Genomic DNA, 21,936 nt, shown 5'->3' on the forward strand with positions numbered 1-21,936 from the left:
GTTTGAGGCAGACCCAACTATAAAGCTCATAGAATTTTGTGTTTTTCTGATCTCCATGAAGATGAATTATTAATGAAGACTTGTATGTTTATTTTCTTTCCTTCAGAAGATTTTTATTCAGTTACTAAAAACTTTGTTATAGCATTATCATAGCAACAGAACATGTATCTGTTCTATTTAAAAGTAATATAATCAGAAAATATGACAATAAAAAAGTTTCATTAAACCATTAACAAAACATGTGAAAGCACATTTAAAACAATATTGCTCAGAGATGACATTTTGGAGGATGAGGGTGGATGATGAAAGATTTATGTTGGATGCTTAAATCCCAAGAGCATTTTACTTAATAGAATGCTTAAATGTAAAAAGCAGTAATTTTAGCAAATATATTTCTGTGGTTTTATTAATTTCAGGCCAGTCTGGGTGGAATTTCCTAAAGAACTGAATACTTTTGCCTTGGATTCAGAATATATGATAGGTATGTTTTCAGATCACAGTATTTCTCAGATTTAGTCCTGGTCTACCATGGTAAATTCTGTTTTTGGTTTAAAAGGTTTAATAAACTGGGATTATTTATTTAATTGTTTTTAGAGCAGATATATATACAGTATAATGCAAAGTTGATTGGCTTATTCGCTAACTGAAACACTAATTCCTGTTAGGTTAAAAAAAGAAATTTGTCAGGATGGTACATCTACAGTGCATTCAGAAAGTATTCACAGCGCATCACTTTTTCCACATTTTGTTATGTTACAGCCTTATTCCAAAATGGATTAAATTCTTTTTTTTTATTTTTAATAAATTTGCAAAAATCTCAAGTAAACTTTTTTCATGTTGTCATTATGGGGTGTTGTGTGTAGAATTCTGAGGAAAAAAATGAATTGAATCCATTTTGGAATAAGGCTGTAACATAACAAAATGTGGAAAAAGTGATGCGCTGTGAATACTTTCCGGATGCACTGTAAGGAAGTATTCATCGACGAAGGTATTTAGATGTACTCTCCCCTCCAATAGGAAAACTAAATACTCCAAAATCTCAAAATGCTTCGACTGATTTGATTGAAATTTGACAACACTATGGAAAAAAGAAAATTATGCGAAAAAAATATTATCCAAAATGTTTTTTAATTTTTTTATTTGTCAGTATTTATTAATATTATGTTAACCTACATGCTCTGTGCTATGTAACAGGGGGCTTTATGCAAACACGGCACACAGTAGAAGTGTTTGATGGGCCATACAAACAGCACCACTAAGCAGCAGGATGGACAGATGACTGAAGATGATATGCACGCCTCATCAAGACACCTCTACTTATTTTTCCAGTGCAGCTACCTACTTCACTCAAGTGGCTGCTTCCCCACCCATCTTCATTCTGCTCTGCAATAGGCTTCTTTTTTGTGTGCCGTGTAAAAGCTGCAACTCTCCTTTTTTCTACTTCCATAGAGATGGCTCTCCCATCAACGAATCAGTTAGATTTTAGAGGTCAGAAAACTTACTAAAGGGTGACAGATCTCCTGTGTGTCTGTTCCATCTTTCTGGGGCACCAGTACCCCACAGTCAAGTCATGCACAGTGGGCACTTGCTGCTTGTTCTGTTCACTCTCATTCTCTGTCTCCTTTGACATGTGTGGGTCTCTGATATCGCTTCCTATCTCGTTCCACTCTGCAGTCCTCCAGATGGGGCGTTATTCATGATGAAATTCCATCTGGATATGACAATATTTTATAACACGTTAAACAGGTCACTTTAATCACAAAAATGAATGCTTTAACTTTCTCAGGCCTAGTATATATATATATATATATATATATATATATATATATATATATATATATATATATATATATATATATATATATATATATATATATATATATATATATATATATATATATATATATATATATATATATATATATATATATATATATATATATATATATATATATATATATATATATAATATTCATTGTTACATACTCTTTCGATTCTATGTTACATCGCTTCTCCGTGATCATAAATATACACCTGACCGAATTATGGTTTCTTTGAAATTAAACTTGGCGTAGCTTTAATTGTTGTGGGATCACAGATTCTCATAGCGTATGGGCCATTATTGTGTGAATCTATGGTTTGAGCATTGATTGATGAAAATGCAAACATTATAGTAGACTCCTATATTTTGCCTGTAGTGTTTGTGGATTTCACTTTCACCAAACAACAAATCTTTTAATTCTCACAGTTATGCCTCTTCATTCAGCAGAAACACTACTTTTTCCTGATGACAACACAAATTAGATTATCTACAAGTCTCTTACTTAAACTTTAAAGCCAAACAATATCTTCATACTTCCGACATATCACCTATGTCCATATATTCAATCTCTTTTTGCTGTTCCGTTATTTCACGAAGTAATAATTTCCTTTTGTTTGTGCAATCTTTACTTTCTTCTTTTTTTGATACTTTCAAATTTTGCTACTTTCATATTCTTTAACCTGCTCTGCACGTGTATCATGCCAACGTTTTTGAATGTCTTTATGAAGTCTTTTTTTCTATGAGCTTTTCAATTCCACTTGGTCCGGGCTGATTATTACTTTCCTTATTTTCAGAATTTGCACATAGATTGTTATTGTTCTTTTCTGCATTCTTTTTTGCCTTCTTTTCTCTCCAACGCTTTTAAGTCTCTTTTGAACACGCTGCTCTTTCTTCCTTGCTTAGTCGTTGATGTGCCATCTAGAAAGTATTAAATTTTTAAGAACTGAGAGCACATGAAGTGTGTCTGCCAAAAGCATTCCAACAACTGAGAGATTAGATGTCCGTGAACTTGTTTTAAATTGGTTGCTCTCGCGGGACGTCAAAGTGTCTTTCCGAGAAGGTCACGTCTCGACCAAAGATTTTTTATAGAATATATAAATATATATATATATATATATATATATATATATATATATATATATATATATATACTGCTTAAAAAAATCAAAGGAACACTTTTTACTCACAGTATAGCATCAAGTCAATGACACTTCTGGGCTATTGATCTTGTCAGTTAAGTAGCAGAGGAGGTTGTTAATCAGTTTCAACTGTTTTGGTGTTAATGAAATTAACAACGGGTGCACTAGAGGGGCAACAATAAGATGACACCCAAAACAGGAATGGTTCAGCAGGTGGAGGCCACTGATATTTTTACCTCCTCATCTTTTCTGACAGTTTTTTTCACTAGTTTTGCATTTGGCTACAGTCAGTGTCACTACTGGTAGCATGAGGCGATATCTGGACCCTACAGAGGTTGAACAAGTAGTCCAACTTCTCTAGGATGGCACATCAATATGTGCCATCGCCAGAAGGTTTGTTGTATCTCCTAGCACAGTCTCAAGGGCATGGAGGAGATTCCAGGAGACAGCCAGTTACCCAAAGAGAGCTGGACAGGGCCCCTTGTAGAAGGTCCTTAACCCATCAGCAGGACCGGTATCTGCTCATTTGGGCAAGGAGGAACAGGATGAGCACTGCCAGAGCCCTACACGCTGACCTCCAGCAGGCCACTGGTTTGAATGTCTCTGACCAAGCAATCAGAAATGGACTTCATAAGGGGGGCCTGAGGGCCCAACATCCTCTAATGGGCCCTATGCTTACTGCCCAGCACCATGGAGCTCAACTGGCATTTGCCATAGAATACCAGAATTGGCAGGTCCACCACTGTGCTTTTCACAGTTGAGACAGACGTGAAAGGGTGTGGAGAATGTTAGGCTGTGTGTAACATCGTTCAGCATGACCGGTTTGGTGGTGGGTCAGTGATGGTCTGGGGAGGCATTTTCATGGAGGGATGCACAGACTTCTATATGCTAGACAACGGCACCTTGACTGCCAAGAGTATGCAGGCAGTTCCTGGAAGATGAAGGAATTGATACCATTGACTGGCCCCCATGCTCACGTGACCTAAATCCAATTGAGCACCTCTGGGACATCATGTTTCAATCTATCTGACGCCGCCAGGTTGCACCCCAGACTGTCCAGGAGCTCAGTGATGCCCTGTTCCAGCTCTGGGAGGAGATCTTCCTAGACACCATCCGTCGTCTCATTAGGAGTGTGCCTCAGCGTTGTCAGGCATGCATACAAGCACGTGGAGGCCTTAACTACTGAGTATGATTTTGAGTTGCTGCAATGAAATTTCAGCAAAATGGACTAGCCTGCTGCATCATTTTTTCACTTTGATTTTTGTGGGTGTCTTTAAATTCAGCCCTCTGTAGGTTGATAATTTTCATTTCCATCAAATGATGTGGCATCCTTTCATTCCTAACACATTACCCAGTCTATATCAGTATAGCTATCCAGCAGGAGTTTTCTCCTATTGAGATCTAATGTGTTTTCAAAGTGTTCCTTTACTTTTTTGGAGCAGTTTATATGTACTGTATATATTAATTGTTAGAGAAGTAGTGAAAACTGCTGTTTTTAATTAAGCCTTGTTTCAGATAGGAACTTTACAGAAAAAACTAAACAGTTGTAATTATGAGAAGCATTTTATTTTCTTTTTATGTCATATGTATGTCATAAATATTTTTGCCTGTACTTTATTAGTTAAACTATTTTAAGGAAGTTTTATTTATTTTAGTTTTTTTATGGTCACTGAACAATAAGCCACCAGAATTTCATTTTGCTTATAAAACAGTTAAAACCTGTGATCTATAGTTTAATTATAAAAGTACACTTTAATATAGAACATAAAACATATGTCTGGTTATGCAGGAGATTAGTGTAAAAAGGTTTTTAAAGAGAAAAAAAAAAAAAATAGGTATTGACCTTAAAAACCTGATTGGAGCATCCCTAATGGATAATATATACTCAAATTTCATATTATCCCTATTCGTATTATCCCTACTAATTGCCTGTTTTCATTCAAGAGTACTCTTTCTTGTAAAATTGTGTTTTTCAGATATTGATCTAATGCAGGAATATTTTAGTTATGGTCAATTGTATACATATTAGCAAGAGTAAACAGCTCCATCGACCTAATGTTAGTATTACATTCTTCCTAATGCTTTAATAAGGAAACTTATAAAATTTAGAATACAATTTGTTTCTTTTGCAGAATTTCCCAGGAGAAGCCATATAACATACTGTAGCTAGTATGATAATAAATGTACAGATGTGAATTAAATCTCCCCTTTAGGATCTATTATTATGTGCACTTTTGCTTGCTGTTTGTTGTTACCTGAAACAATTGCGAAATGCAGCTCTGTTTCCAAACATCTACACTGGAAAGGTTCAAGGATTGAGCATGATGCACACACAAAAAATTAAATTTTCCAAGTATCCTTCTTTTTAAAACTTCAGTAAAATTCAAAGTAAAAATAGAAGACAGAGCTAACAGAGAAATTCTGCATCACACACAAAAAACAACTTCTTGCTTATGAGGTTTTAGTTTCATCCTGACATATTTCTTTAAGGCACTGTTTTCATCACAAACCAGTGAAACATGTGGACCTACAGTCCTTAAACAAAATACAAATAAAAACCATGTTAAATATGAAATAACTATTTATTGTATAAATAAAAATGCATTAAAAATACAAACATGAAAAAATAAATTATACATACATTATATAAAGTAATAATCATCAAAATGTCCATCCATCCATCCATTATCCAACCCGCTTTATCCTAACTACAGGGTCATGGGGGTCTGCTGGAGCCAATCCCAGCCAAAACAGGGCGCAAGGCAGGAAACAAACCCCGGGCAGGGTGCCAGCCCACCGCAGATCATCAAAATGTATTTAATAGAAATAAAAATATGCACACCATGGAAAATACAACACTAGAGGTCCATGAGGAAAAAACAGGCAAATCCAAAAACAGCAGACTTTATTTAATTTTTGTGTTTGAACTTTGTTAAATGAAAAGTCTGGGTGAATTGTAAATTGCCTTCTCTTAATTTTTAAAGGCATCGTTTAATCCATACTCTATCATTCCATACCATTTTCTAAGTCTGCTTATTCCTGAGCAGGATTACATGGTAAAAACATCTCAGCAATGAAAGACCAACAATGACCTGCACTTTAGTTATGAATAAACTTGTAACTGCCAAGACCTCCAAGACCTGAGGCCTGGATAAATTACTGAGGTTGAATCTTATATATCAAGCCGTACCTCTAACAAATACAATTTTTCCCACAATCGACGGATTAAACATAGGCACTCAAAGCAGATATGTAAAATTAAGTGAATGATTATATTAAATGTAATAAAAAAAATACAAATTTCACACACACAAAAAAAAAATATATAAAAACCACCACCAAAGCAACAACGTGACAACACCATATATATTTAATAACAAAACCCTCCCTTGTCCCAGTAACAAACACAAATAAAGATAAATGAATACGGAATGCCAATGATCGTGAATTTGAGTCCAAGTATAAAACTGTCCTGAATGCGGATGACTGGTCAACAGATATGTGATGTGTTTGTATTTCCCGGAACAAATGGAACAACCTCACCGTGAATCCTCAGCGTGTGGTGGATGATGTAATCCAACCGCGGGGTCTCTGGCTCTGGAGATGAGGGAATTGAAGTAAATCCGGCTTAATGAAAACAAACTGGATCCAAAGCGTGATGTGGAAAAACCGCAGGTAAACTTGGTTCGTAGTTGTAAAGTGAAATCTCCGTCTTTCTCCTCCTCCTTCTCTGTTCCCTCCTGATTGGTTATATAGTGATGAGCTGGTTGTACTTGATTAATTGTGAACAGGTGTTTTCCATCTTGGGGCTGTGTTCTCCCTCCATCATCCGTTGCCTCTGTATTTACGGGGACAACATTCACTGACGCACACATGATAAACAGTAAACGGGACGATGGAAACAAAAACGCACTCAGCACAAACATTGACAACACTAATTCTATGTAGCCCTGCTACAAACTAATAATTTATTTTAATTAGTTTGTTTGTTTTTTATTTTCCTTAGGAAATGCTTTACTGGCCCACCCAGTAACAGAAGCAGGAGCAAAGACAGTTAACATTTTACTACCTGGCTCCAAGGAGGTAAGTATAATATTTTAAAATTGAATGATCTAACAATGTGGCCTACTGGGGTCTCTGTTTCCAGAACCCAAATTAAGACTAAAGAGACAAGAAATGTATAAAAAAGTTTTTCATGCAAAAATAATCACCTAAGGATAATAAATAGGACCAAATGATGAGCAAGAAAATGGGAATGTAAACAATCTCCATAGCCCCACTAGACCTCCCTAGGCAAGGTTTAATCAATGTAATTAACTACACAGAGAGCCTACCACTCTTACCCAAAATGCATTACTCAGTTCACTCCTACATGCATCTTCCAAACCTTATTTTACTACATTTGGCACCACTACATCCCACTGTGTGATCTCTCACCAACAACTGTGCACCATTCTACATAACCACCTGCAACTGCATTATGGCCTGGAAGGGCCTTTTAAATTTCATTCCATAACATCTTACCATGTCAGTTCCTGTCCCTTGGAATTATGTCTTGTTTAGGGGCTGGGTTCAATTTGGAACATGGTCACCAGGCTAACTCGTCCCATTGTCTCCAGTTGCCCCTGCAACCCCACACATAATATTAAAGGTCTAGAAAACTACTGTAGCATCCCAGTCTTTTTATAACCGTCAAAAATTGCCGTTAATTTGATTTACATCTCTTTTATCTAGTATATTTTAACCTTTTGGCATATTTACATTTGTATTAATCTGACAAGGGTCTTTCTTTTATACAGACACGGTAGAAGTGTTGGATCAATATTAAATATTTTGACATTGGCCCCAGTACCAGCTTTTGCACCTCAGTTCCAGTATTAAAATGATACTAAAGCAAATAATACATAACTTTGTATTTTTAACTAAATAAAATGGAAAACTAATGTGTCCATCCATACCCCGAAAAAAGTACTGACAAAACTTAACACCAACTGTAGTAACAGAATAGTGGTGCATTTCACTTCATTTAAATACTGTTACAATAGCCATGCAGAGAACAACAACATGGGTACAAATGCTGGAGATTGAAATCACATCTGAGTCTTGGCAAGATGCCTTATGTGACTCCAGACCCACTAACCACATAACTGTTGCCCAATGTCCCACTCTAGAAATCACTTCCCACCCCCAAGAACATGTCACTGTTTCCTTTCGTACTTACACATATTATTAGTGAAATGCTCATTAATTAAAACAGTGTGTGTGATGCATATAGAACCTTCAGTATGATGTTTGACATAGCACTTTACAGAATTACAATGATTAGGATTGAACTAGTTTGTATTTTCACTGTTCTTCAAACAAGCTCAAGGAAGCTTTCTTTGTAAACTTGCACTGTGGGAAACTGCTGTAAAAATGAAGATAATAAGATATGGTAAAAATAAGATAATACAATTAATGTACTATTATTGTAAATAACATTTCAAATCTGTCGAGTTCTGAGCCCCTTGATGGCATCTGGAAGAGCCAGGAAAAGGATTCTTGGAAACATTCAAAGTATTGCCTCCTGCTTTTGTCACAGATGCAGCACCATCATACAGTTAGATTACAGCCAAAAGTTCACATACAAGCACCATGTGTTTTATAAGCTTCTAACTTCATATACTCCTAGCAGAGAATCAACACCCCTATGTTATGCTCTCTAATCAATTTCATTCATATTTTCATGTAGTAAGATTACCAAATTTTGCATGTTGCTGGCATGGGAAAGGCAGGTGGGTAGGAGCTTATTTTTCCATGTCTGCATATAGGTTTAGACCACTGCAATTCCTAAGAAGAACTGCACCAATGTTAGGAGTGCATTATGTATTCATCCAATTTTGAATTATCTTTATATTTTACAAAAAGTGTCTCCTCTTTTTTTATGATTTTATTAGTCCTTTTGGAAGTAAAGTTGCATTTCAAATTTTACATGGTAATCAGGTAGCATAGTGGTGTATTGCTTTGGTTAGTGTTGTTTCCTCTTGAATGCAGCATTCTAATTTCAAAACTCATTCTCAGTTGCTGTCTTTGTGAAAATTGTACATTCTTCCAGTTTCTTTAAGAAGTTTTCTCCAGGTCCCCAAGTTTTCAAATTATGCAAATTTGCTTTTTGGACAACTCCAAATTGACCCTGCTTGAATGTGGTTATAGGTGTGTGTGTGTGTGTGTGAGAGACTGGACCTAGATTTGCATTAAGAGGGGCCGAAAGAATTGTTATCTTATGTTAACTTCTAACCAACATTAATTAATCAGATTCAAGCTCATTTTTTTCAATGTATTTTAGCAGCAAAAAAATAATAAATTTACCTATTAAAAATAAATCTCCCAGTTCCTCACTGCCAAGGATTGATCTCACACTTGCAGGGGGATTGTGAGAGAATGCGTTATACTTAATTCATGTTGTTTGGAAATGATTACAAGATGGAAGCTGAGAAACAAAAATATTGGGGGAGGCTCTACATAAGATAAAAAATCAGTCTTAATGTTTTGCACTCCCTTTGACTATACACATTTTAGTGTCATATTGAAACTGTTAGCTTGTTTTGATCTATTTAACTGAAGATGATAGTGGATTTAAATTCTATAGAGAGAATGTGATCTTAAAAATTGCTAGCCTCTAATTCAGGGAGGCTGTCATTTACTGTTAATGGTAGGTTGATTATAATGATTTAAATTCTTTTGGATAAGGTTATGGAATACTCATTTTGATTTCAAGCACACAGTGGTGCAGGCCCATTTATACCAGATGAGAACTGATATAAAAATAGTTATACATACACATTGCTTTTGTTCTGTTGCAGAAATGGTATGATGTCCGTACTTGCCAGAGATTTGAAGGAGATCAAACCATATGTGTCTCAGTTAATCTGGAAAGTGTGAGTAATTCCAATTGAATTGTTTATTTTGTTAGTGTAAAGACAGAAGAGACAAAAGCCATTCTACTTTAAGAATAGTTTTTTAATAAGATAATTACTGACAAGGCAATATTTGGTGCAATGCTTAATCTTGCTTGTGGAGCATGACTTTAGTTTCAGCTGAGTCATCGTTGGTATGGAGATTACATATTCCTGTGCCTGTGCATTTTTTCTTCATTGGCTCCAGTTTCATTCTAGAACCTGTGCTATTATATATTTGTTTGATTCATAGATCTAACTTATTCCTGGAAAAGTGAGTGCACAGTATGTTGTTGTAAGAGTCTTCCATTTAATAAATTAGTGCCCTCTCAGTTGATATTTCCTTCCTTCTGACAGATGCTTGATAACTCTGTAAAGCATTGTTCAAAATGTGTGGCAGCTGTATAAAATGTGACATTAGTAAATGTCATTTTTTGTAAAATGAACAGCTTTTTGTTAAAAGCCTTAATTTTAACATCAATGAGCTGCAAAAGTTGTATTTACTCTTGGTTTTATTTTATGGGTTGTGAATAAACTGCCATAAATGTAGAGGAATCCATTAAAGTCAAAATTGACCCAAAAGACATGGTGACATAAACAAAATTGTAAAAGCTGTGCAAATCATGGGATATTTAACTTGTTAACCTTATTGAAACAAAACATGGGTCAAGTTTCACCCAAAGGTAAGGGTTAAACAATGTTAAATAAGGCAATAAATAAGAAAACAGCAGTAGTAGACACCATTGTAGTATTTTTATCTTATAGGCAAATCTTATGGCAGGCTAAGTGACTTAAGGAGAGAAAACCTTTAAACTGGCTCTATGCATGAAATTTTATTTCCCAAATTCACAACAGTTATGCTTCCCGGGTCCTCCCTGCGTGGAGTTTGCATGTTTCCCCGTGTCTGCATTGGTTTCCTCCGGGTACTCCAGTTTCCTCCCACAGTCCAAAGACATGCAGGTTAGATGCATTGGTGATTCTAAATTGTCCTTGGTGTGTGGTTGTGTGTGTGTGTGTGCGCCCTGCGGTGGGCTGGCGCCCTGCCCGGGGTTTGTTTCCTGCCTTGCACCCTGTGTTGGCTCGGACTGTCTCCAGCAGACCCACCGTGACCCTGTAGTTAGGATATAACGGGTTGGATTATGGATGGTTCGATGGACAACAGTTATAAAATGCCACTGATTTGGAGACACGGCATAACTCGAAGCTAGGGTAGTTGATGTAAATCTCTTCATCCCTTAAGTCTAATCTTTTTTTTCATGTGTCCTCTTTTTTTGGTTTATAACAAAGCAGTCATTAGTTTATTATGGATAAGCTATACTATTTTATTTAACATTGTAGAGGCCTTTCTGATGTCAAATGGAAACAAAACGTGGCAAAAGAGTGTTATTCATCTTCCAGTTTAAGCAAATAGGGCGATTTATTTTGAGTTTTTTCTTAAACAGTTGTCTTCTATGAAAAAGCCCAGAGCATTCTATACATTTGTAATACAGTAAAAATAAAAAGGAAAATAACAACAAAACACTGAGCTGTATGCACATTAATAGTTGTGTGTGTCTCTGTATACTTACCATATTAGCAAATTCAATCAGTCTGGTGCAGGGTCACAGAGAATGAAACTTCTTCCAGCAGCAATGGATATAAGGCAGAAAATACCTCTTTGTAAATTAAGAGTAGGTTAAGCTAAGACTAGATGTTGTTATGATATGCTGGCTAGTTAGAAGAGAAGCTGTGAAAGGAGTACTAAAACCCACAATTATATATTATGATAATTAATATGGAATAAAGATTAAATAGACTTGAATAGTCACAAAATTAATTAAACTAAGAACAAATCAACTCACAAGACAATGTGGTAAAGTTTCTGGGCACTGGTGCAACTGTTGGGATGCCAAGCCAACAGTTCCCCTTTTAATTGATATTTTCAAAATAAAAAAACCCAAAACAAAATGTAATTGAGTGTATTCTGTCCTGTAGATGTTTTTCTACAAAATAAACTGGTTTCAGTGGCGAGATCTTTGTCTGTTTTCTCTGTCTCTCCCGCAGGATTTCCAGGCTCAAAAGATAGCCTTCCTGGTTCCAAACTTACAAATTTATAGGCCCCAGTTCAAGAAGGGATGGACCGATGCAGCCTGTTATGGTTTGGACTGTGCCTGATAGTGACTGTTAGTGATCGTGTCTCCTCTCCTCCCAAGATGGTGTTTGCAAACTTACCAGAGCTGTTGATGCACACGTATAGTATGTGACAACAGAAATACATCAACTGCAAGGCAGTATATCTTTACAAAAAATCAACAGAATAATAAATTGACCTAAAAATGCACAAGTGTCCTCTCAAGAAGATATATTAACTCTTTCAGGGCTGATGTTGACTTTCGTCAAAATTCAGGAGTAGGTGACGATAATCGGCTGTAAACTGCAACAAAACTCGCCCTTACGTTTCAGCTCGATTGTCTTTGCTTGAAGTAAAGTTATATAGCTTTGTTGATTTGACCTCGATTCCCTACACATGAATGATTAGCAAAGAGTAAACAGCCTCTAAAATGTCATCGGCATCTGGCGTGACTAAAGCAAATTTGCAAAGCAAAATACTCCATGGATGTTTTATGTATTATCACTGAATCAGGCTCTGAGTTTGATGCAAATGATCTGGGGCCTCATGCATAACGGCGTGTGTAGAATTAACTCTATAACATGGTGTAAGCACAAAAGCGGAAATGTTCGTACGCACAAAAAAATCCAGATGTATAAATCTGTGCGCTCGCCAACTTCCACGTTCTTCCGCTACATAAATCCCGGTCAGCATGAAAAGTAATGTACATGCACGCACCTGCTATCCCGCCCCAACTCCTCCCAGAATTACTCCTCTTTGAATATGCAAATCAATATAAGTAGCGCTTAAGCTCAGCCTTTTGTGAAAAGACAATGGCAAAAACACGGGGGAAAATAGAAGACTTTCAGCGAAAACCAAGTGGAGGCAAGGAAAAACTTACTATTTGTTGGTTTAAACAGTGGTATAAATAACAAAAGGAAGTTGATCGAGTGACATAGAGTGTAGGAGAAACTTAAAAGCTCAAGTTCACAAAGTCACACAGTACCCGAAATAAAAAAGAAGTTGTCACAAAGTCACTGTGAAAAGGCGAGTCGTAGCCCACTGTCTGAGTGTCATATGAAAGCTTATTAGGGTACAGAGAAAAAAAAATAATCACACAGTGGGACAAAAGCATGAAATGTCTACTTTAATCTCAAAATTTCCACTTTAATCACGTAGTTTATTTTTTCATTAAAGTAGAACATCATAAACTTCATCCTAAAATCGTTTCATTTACTACTTTCTCAAATCCCATCGTAACTAAAGTAGCACGTTAAATGCTTTGCTTTGTATTTGATCTTCTATGTGCTCTATGTGTGTGAATCCCTACGTGCTTCTTAAATGGGCTTTCTCTTCCTCCGACAGGACACAGAATCCATTACATTCGTGATATTACAGCTCTCTGAATAATTAAGATACTGAGATGTATACTTGACATCATTTTCATGATGATAGGAGTTAAAGCATGTTATTAAACATGGGAACACGGTGGCGCAGTGACTGTTCATGTCTCATGTAAGATGCTTGCATTCGATGAAATGCTTTATTGTAGCAGTACTGTGTCTTTCAAACATACTAACCCCCAATTCCTGTCCTTCCTTTTCTTTCTCCAAATACCCAATCGCCGCACAATCAACTCTGTAATAGACATTAAGCCATCTGTAAGCTTAGAACGCAGATTCTTCAAAACTTTTAAGGAACATTGAAATATCTTCGTAGTACATGTTTAATTATTCTATCCATCTAGTGTCATGCCAGCCCCAGCAAGAATACAACATGAGGCAGGAACAATCCGTGAACGGAGTGCCAGTTCCTTGCTAGCGCTGTGACACCATGTCCGCACATGTTTAATTATTAAGAATATAGATTATTTAAATGAAGTTAAAGTTTTATCTGTATAATATAATAAACATATTTTGTTGCATTTCATCTTAAAAATGATATCGTCATCATATGTAAATACGCGCTTTATAAAGTGGCTCATGTTGTGCAATATTATAACTGTAGTGCAAGTTTACAGTGAGGTGATTATACTAATAAGTACAAACAGTTCTACAAGGAGCTCTTGATGGACTGATTGAGTGCGTTTATAGTTCTTGGGATGAAACTGTTTCTGAACTGCAAGTTCCGTACAGGAAAGGCACTGAAGCATTTGTCGTATGAGAGCAGTTCAAATAGACAGCATGACTGAGGCAGCGTGTGCTTGATGCTGTATACCGATAATTCTCTTTATGATCAGCTGCTGTAGATCTATGATTCCACACTCAGATACAGTCATATAAATACTTTGAGTGGTGCAGTGACAGTAATATGGAAAAAGATGATCCGCTGTGGCAACCACTAACAGGCGCTGCTGAAAGAAGAAAAAGAAGGTGCAGTGAAAGTAACAACACTAAAGCAGCTGTGGTATTTAGAATACTTTGGCTATTCCCTGGACCATTATATTGTTACAGGTTAATTACTATCAGATGCCTTAAACTAATAAACAATATGCAGTAAGTTTCAGTGTATTTATAAAGCTGCATCAGGGATGTGGATCTAAAAAAGAAAGGGTAACCACACAGGAACAGTAGCACTGCTTTGGCACTGGGTTCTGCCAGTCTGCAAAACCGAGTAGAGAACTTGCATACGCCAGGGTTGAAGCTACTGTGAAAATGTGTGTGGCTTTATGCCAAGTTTAGGTTTTATATATCGCGATTTGAGCATAGAAACGTTTGTACGCACCGTTTATACATGAGGCCCCTGGAGATGGATATCGAAAATGAAAGTGAGGTACCAGCATCATTCTGTTATGCCCCAGCTAATCGTCGTGCTGAACACATTCGTGTAGGTGATGTGCCTACAGCAGCGTTCGCCTAGGAGGACCACCACTTATGATGACAAGAGGTACAAACCATATTGCATCTCACTACACCTGCCACCGTTGCCCACCTACTGTGCGAAGACAGAGAGGTAGTCAGCCCGCCATGCATTCCTGCTGACCATCGAGCTGCCCCATGTAGCCACTGCTGCCAGAGGTGCCGAACAGGTGCCAACAGCAGTCTCAGCACATAGCAACAGACGTTTTATGTTGATTTTATGTGTGAAACCAGTGCATTGTGTGCTTTTCAGAAAACTGAGTTTTTTGGAAAACATATTCAGCCCTCAAAGAGTTAAGTAATCCTATACAAAATCCAAAATGGGCCACCAAGAACAGGAGCTTGCAAAATGCAGTCAGTATTCCAACAGTCTGGCTAAGGCCAGGTAAGACCTTAAATACCGCGTATAAACTGGTACCTGACATGTTTGATTGCTCACATGAATAATTCTGGCTTCAGTCCCCTTGGTTCAATTAGAACTGCACAGAGAACAATATAATTAACAAATAAAAGAGCAGACATCCAATGTTTTACTTTACTTAAGCAGTCAGTGAATGCCATTATTGAAGAATTAAGTTCCATTCATAAAGAGAGATGAGTCTCATCAACTTTTAAATGAACGTTAATGTTTCATGACCGATACCTCTTAATATAAAGAAAGAAAAAAACTGTCCACATTGATCTTGATAAATGCTGTTTTTAACTTTGGAAATGAGTGAAAAAGTACTGTCATCAGATTTCTACAAGTATGGAAAATAATTTTAAATAGCATGAAGTAAACCAACCAAAATAATACTTGACAGTCTAACTGATTCTGTCTGCAGAGTGGAATTCTTTCAAATCATTCCCCTGTATATTCTAAAAATATAGTGATTATAACATTTTCTTTATCTAAGCATATTAGACTACACCTTCTCTACTAGACAAGTCTGTTTGAGGTGCTGTTAACTGAACCAGTACAAAATCAAAACAAAGGTGTTCTGAAAGTTAATACAGAATGAAATGCTGAGTAAGGAAAAAAAAATGTATTGGAAATTTGAATAGAGCAGATTGTGCTCACCGAGGTATTCACTGAGTATGTTGTGTCCTCAGAGAGTCAAAGAAGCTCAGTTTAAGACTCAGGCTTTGTTCAATCAACTAATTTGTCTACTATCCAGTTTTCCGAATTGGTCAAATAAGATTTTATATCTTTAAATGTTTGTGATGTGACCAGATGCCTGTCATTTCAGACACCATCAAGAAACATGAAGTATCACTGTTAACACAAGCTACTTCATATGTGTTAATTGATTTGTACCTACTGGTACAAAACTCATTGGCGCCAATATACTGTTTAGATGTGCAGTTTGTGTCTCATAATGCAGACTGATGAGAAGAAAAGTAGACTTGTAAAAGAGTTGCTTATAGTTTAGTTGAACTTTACATCTCATGTTTGTTTATTTTTAAAGAAATTATGGAATAGATCAGTTTTACATTTTATCCCACATCTCAGAGATCAGCATATTAGGTAAATTGGGGAGTCTAAATTGTCCAGTGTAAGTGTGAGTATGTGTATGAGAATGGTGTGGCTTCCAATCCAGATGTGTTAAGAACAGTTTTACCTGGATAACTTCCCAATACCCTGATTTGGATAAGTGGGTTGGAAAATAGATAGATGAATGCGTTTATGCCTAATGTTTGATTTATAGGCCATTTCCATAGAAAGTAAAATATACCACAGAGGTCACTTTTTTCTTTCTCCTTTTAACTGGTATTTAGAGCAAAGATATGCATTCTGGGTGTGTACTAAGCTTTTTGAAGTTTTAAATTCTTAGCAGTTAAATTGTGAATATGTCAAATAATATTAAATGGTAAATTTGTCTATATTTCTTTCTTATATTAAATTTTGAATTAATTATCGTTGATGGAGATATTAATACTAATAGCTTTCATCTAATGTGTTCTTGTTTGGTATTGTTCATCAGTATGGTTGTGTTTTGGCTTTACTGAATTTTGATCATTGTTCATACTTTCGGTATCAGGGTGTATTTTGAAGTTCGTTTTCACTCACTTTTGGTACACGTATCCTGTTTATTTGATAGCTTCAAATGTCTTGTTTTTTAGGCTAACACACCAGACAAACAAAGGGAGAAGATGAATACTTTTTGTGTTTTATTATTGGATTTTTCCCAAATATCAGTATCATTAAGCTAAAATGTGTGTGTTTTAACCATTCTAAGGTCCCAGTATTCCAGAGAGGTGGCACTGTTATTCCAAGAAAAACTGAGGCAGGCATGACCACAGCCAGCCAGACCCAAACTACATTCTCTCTGAGCATAGCACTTGATTCTAAGGTACTGAAAAGTCTTTTATTTCTGTCTGGGTCTGAAAAGCTAGTAAAGTGTTATTTCTTTATTACTTATTTGTTTAGTTGCCTGTCTTTTCAGCTCACTCAGGTATATTTTCTTTCACTACCAAATTGTGTCACTATTAAAGCATATGGCAACTTATTCTGAAAGAGTGATATATGCACATTTTCAAAAGATTGACATTTCTCAAAATGCACACACTGACCATTACTGATTGCTGCCCGATTTACAAATCAAATGTCTATTTAAAATGCATACATGCTATAAGGTGCAGAGCTGATGATGATAACAAGCGGATCAAATAACTAAAATAGAACTTTTCTGTTTTATACTTAATGGAAAAATGTTTGAATATATGCATGATAACAAGGAGCCTTTCATTTTGGCTTCCCCATTCAAGTTTAACTTGCACTGAGGCCAAACCATGAAAATCTATACTAATAAAAGGCAAAGCTCTCACTGACTGACTGACTGACTGACTCATCACTAATTCTCCAACTTCCCGCGTAGGTAGAAGGCTGAAATTTGGCATTCCTTACAGCTTACTAACAAAAGTTGGGCAGGTTTCATTTCGAAATTCTACGCGTAATGGTCATAACTGGAACCTATTTTTCTCCATATAATGTAATGGAGTTGAGCTCAATGGTCGTGGGGGCGGAGTTTCGTGTGACATCATCACGCCTCCCACATAATCACATGAACTGACTGTCAACGCAATACATAGAAAACAAGGAAGAACACCAAAAAGCGCTGAAGAAAACATGCATTATACAATTGAGAAGGCAGCGAAACAATAAGAAGCGACCGAGTCACACATACAACCATATTCATGAGTACAGCTACTTCGGAAACAAAGCACGGTGTAAACCTAAAGTTTAAATTAAGTTCATAGACAGGCTGCCGCTGCCGTTTGTCATGCCCACTGCTAATGCGGGATACAAGTTTAATGAGAGGACGCAGGATATAAAAGAGAGTTTTGATCACTTTGTAACTAAGTTAAAATTACTGGTGAAGGGCTGTGCTTATGCAAATTCCGAGAGACTGTCTTTGTGGGGGAATTGACAGTTAAGGCGGGTGGGAGAGTCACGTCATCATCTCCCCTCCCATTCACCTCATTTCGTTGTGAGCTGAGCTCCGCAGCTAACGCAGTCTTGAGGAACCAACTTTGTGACGCTGCCACCAAATACTCACAGAAAAATCCACAAGTTAATACACACGCTGTCTCTACAGTTTCTCCACACTCTGAATCCTCCAGGCACTACTTACAAAAGGTTACATTGACAATCGTGTTACGTTATTTTTAAAATGTTTCCTTTTCTTAGCACAAGCACAGCTGAGAAGCTTCGATGCATGTGCTCCATAACGCGTTAAAAAATAACGCATTTAATCACACTTTGCATTCCAAGCAAAGGGGAACTTCTGGCAATGCATGATTTCCTGGTACACCGATTACATTGATGTACACATTAGAGCTACAGAAATGTAACAGTCGGAAGAAAGCGCGTTGCTAAGACTGACTGGAGGAAAATTTCATTTCAAAAGACTACCCAACAGAAGCCTTCATAAAAGCGTGGTTTTGTGCACATATATATGTATATATATGTGGATGTATATGTATATATACTGTATATATGTGTGTATATATGTATATATATATATATATATATATATATATATATATATATATATGACAGCAACACTCATGACAATGACAATGTCAATCATGTTACGTTATTATTAAAATGTTTCCTTTTCTTTTCATTACTTCTTTAACACACTACTTCTCGCTGCGGCTGGTATTTACTATATATATATATATGAATGACCTCCAAAGAGAGCTGAGACTTTTGATCACGTGAACGTGTCTGCAAAAAGTGGCGTCTTCTTCCCTACAAAACTCGAGCAGCCAGCGCGCGTGCATAGCTGTGCCGGCCTTTGAGACACTGACTGCACTTCTGCTTTAAGTCAAAGTGAGCACTTTTAATTTTTTTCATCCTCCTCCTGAGCTATATCCCAAACAAGTGCAAACACGGGATCCCTTTTCTACACCGCTGCAAACTAATATTAAGGCGCTTCACACTTTCTTTTGCACGTATACGATTATAAGGTCGTCAGCTCGGATTATGAACACACGCACAGGAGTGGAGGGCCGACAGTGCCATCCCAGCCGATTAATGGCTGGGACGTCTCACCAGTCTACACCAGACCTACTGTGACTGTCCCCAAAAGGCTCTCATATCGTCAGCGAAGACATCTCTCTACACTATATAAAAGAAAAAGGCAACTTTCCTTTCTTTACACCTTTTTTCCTTTTATCCCAAACCAAAGCCTTTCTCTCTTAACACTGCAGAGGACACAAAACTAATTTCCTTTAATTGTTGGTAATGCCGGTAAGGCACATTACCAGAGGCAGAAATTTGGACGTTCACATAGAAAATGTAATTTCTATACCACAGCCGTCGTGTAGCGCCTTTCAATAGGGATCTACTACTGAGAGATGATCCATATACATTTTAGCTGCTGTTAGTACTACTTAACTGTTGTGTTACACCATCTTTAAAATGTAGTTTACCCGCAACCACTCCAGTAGTGCTCAATGTAGCTTTACTTCTTAAAACATTAATGTTTTACTGTTTAATAACTTATAGACTACATTTTATTATTTTTCCCTTGCACTCAGTGACCAAAGCTATACAAACACATATAGACACATACATATATATACACATATATATACCTGTGTGTATGTTTGTATGTATGTGTATATATATATATATATATATATATATACACACACACACCAATCTACATTATATATATATATATATATATATATACACACACACACATACATAGATACACACACACACATATATATCATTTGTGTGTGTGTATGTATGTATGTGTGTGTGTGTATATATGATGTACATAGGTATGTATATCTATACTAATAAAAGGCAAAGCCCTCACTCACTCACTCACTCACTCATCACTAATTCTCCAACTTCCCGTGTAGGTAGAAGGCTGAAATTTGGCAGGCTCATTCCTTACAGCTTACTTACAAAAGTTGGGCAGGTTTCATTTCGAAATTCTACGCCTAATGGTCATAACTGGAAGGTATTTTTCTCCATTAACTGTAATGGAGTTGAGCTGGAATGACGTGGGGGGAGTTTCGTGTGACATCATCACGCCTCTCACGTAATCACGTGAACTGACTGTCAACGCAGTGCGTAGAAAACCAGGAAGACCTCCAAAAAGCGCTTAAGAAAACATGCATTATATAATTGAGAAGGCAGCGAAACAATAAGAAGCGAGCGAGTGACATATACTACCATATTCATGACTGATGCTACCTCGGAAAGAAAGCAAGGTGTAAACCTAAACTTTAAATTAAGTTCATAGACAGGCTACGCTGGCGTTTCACATGCCCACAGGTAATGCGGGATACAAGTTTAATGAGAGGGCGAGGATATAAGCGAGAGTTTTGATCACTTTATAACTAAGTTAAAATTGTAGGTGAAGGGGTGTGCTTATGCAAATTCTGAGAGACTGTGTTTGTGGGGATTGACAGTTAAGGCGGGTGGGGGAGTCACGTCATCATCTCCCCTCCCATTCATCTCATTTGGCTCTGAGCTGAGCTACACAGCTAACGCCGTCTTCGAAGCAACCGTCAGACTGCCACCAAATACTCACAGAAAAATCCACAAGTTAATACACACGCTGTCTCTATAGAGTTTCTCCACACTGAATCCTCCAGGCACTACTTACAAAAGGTTACATTGACAATCGTGTTACGTTATTTTTAAAATCTTTCCTTTTCTTAGCACAAGCACAGCTGAGAAGCTTGATGCATGTGCTCCATAACGTTAAAAATAATGCATTTAATCACACTTTGCATTACAAGCAAAGGGTAGCTTTTGTCAATGCATGATTTCCTGGTACACCGATTACTTTGATCAGCGCATCCCGATTCATTTTACCCTCGCACCACCTTAGTTTGAGAAGAAGTATGAAAAATATGAGGTTAACACAGAAAAACAGATCACCAATTCAAGCTTTATGAATAATCGATTCGCCATCAATAATTGTTTTGGTAAAGCCATCCTCCTTCCATTTTATAATTTTTCCACCACTAGCCATGATTAAATGAGCGGTAAATAAAGTAAGAGCAAAGCGAGGGTGACTTATTTAGGCAGGCATATATATGACAGCAACACTCATGACAATGTCAATCATGTTACGTTATTATTAAAATGTTTCCTTTTCTTTTTCATTACTTCTTTAACACACTACTTCTCCGCTGCGAGGCGAGGTATTTTGTATATATATATATATATATAATATATGAATGACCTCCAAAGAGCGCTGAGACTTTTGATATCATGAGCGTGTCTGCAAAACTGTGGTCTCCTGCCCTGCAAAAGTCGAGCAGCCAGCGCGTGCATAGCTGTGCCGGCCTTTGAGGCGCTGACTGCGCTTCTGCCTTAAGTCAAAGTGAGCACTTTTAATTTTTTTCATCCTCCCCCTGCGCTATAGCCCAGACAAGTGCAAACACGGGACCCCTTTTCTACACCACGGCAAAATAATATTAAGGCGATTCACACTTTCTTTTGCGTATACGATTATGAGGTTCTCACCCGGATTATGAAGACACGCACACGAGTGGAGGACTGACAGTGCCATCACAGCCGATTAATGGCGGGGCGTCTCACCAGTCTACACAAGACCCACGCGACTGTCCCCAA

The 21,936-nt window shown here is 37.0% G+C and overlaps 1 protein-coding gene across 3 annotated transcripts in view; it reads left to right on the plus strand.

Annotated features, from left to right (window-relative positions):
• ganc (glucosidase, alpha; neutral C) overlaps positions 1–21,936 on the plus strand; it is a 95,964-nt gene that overhangs the window by 63,694 nt on the left and 10,334 nt on the right. For all 3 annotated transcript variants that reach the window (XM_039741476.1, XM_039741478.1, XM_039741477.1), the window contains exons 18-21: positions 417–481; positions 6,968–7,044; positions 9,804–9,878; positions 17,063–17,176. In XM_039741476.1, the coding sequence (XP_039597410.1) occupies positions 417–481; positions 6,968–7,044; positions 9,804–9,878; positions 17,063–17,176 (331 nt within the window). The remainder of the gene's footprint in view (positions 1–416; positions 482–6,967; positions 7,045–9,803; positions 9,879–17,062; positions 17,177–21,936) is intronic.

Source organism: Polypterus senegalus, chromosome 18 (genome assembly GCF_016835505.1).
Source record: "Polypterus senegalus isolate Bchr_013 chromosome 18, ASM1683550v1, whole genome shotgun sequence".
Lineage (NCBI taxonomy): Eukaryota > Metazoa > Chordata > Cladistia > Polypteriformes > Polypteridae > Polypterus > Polypterus senegalus.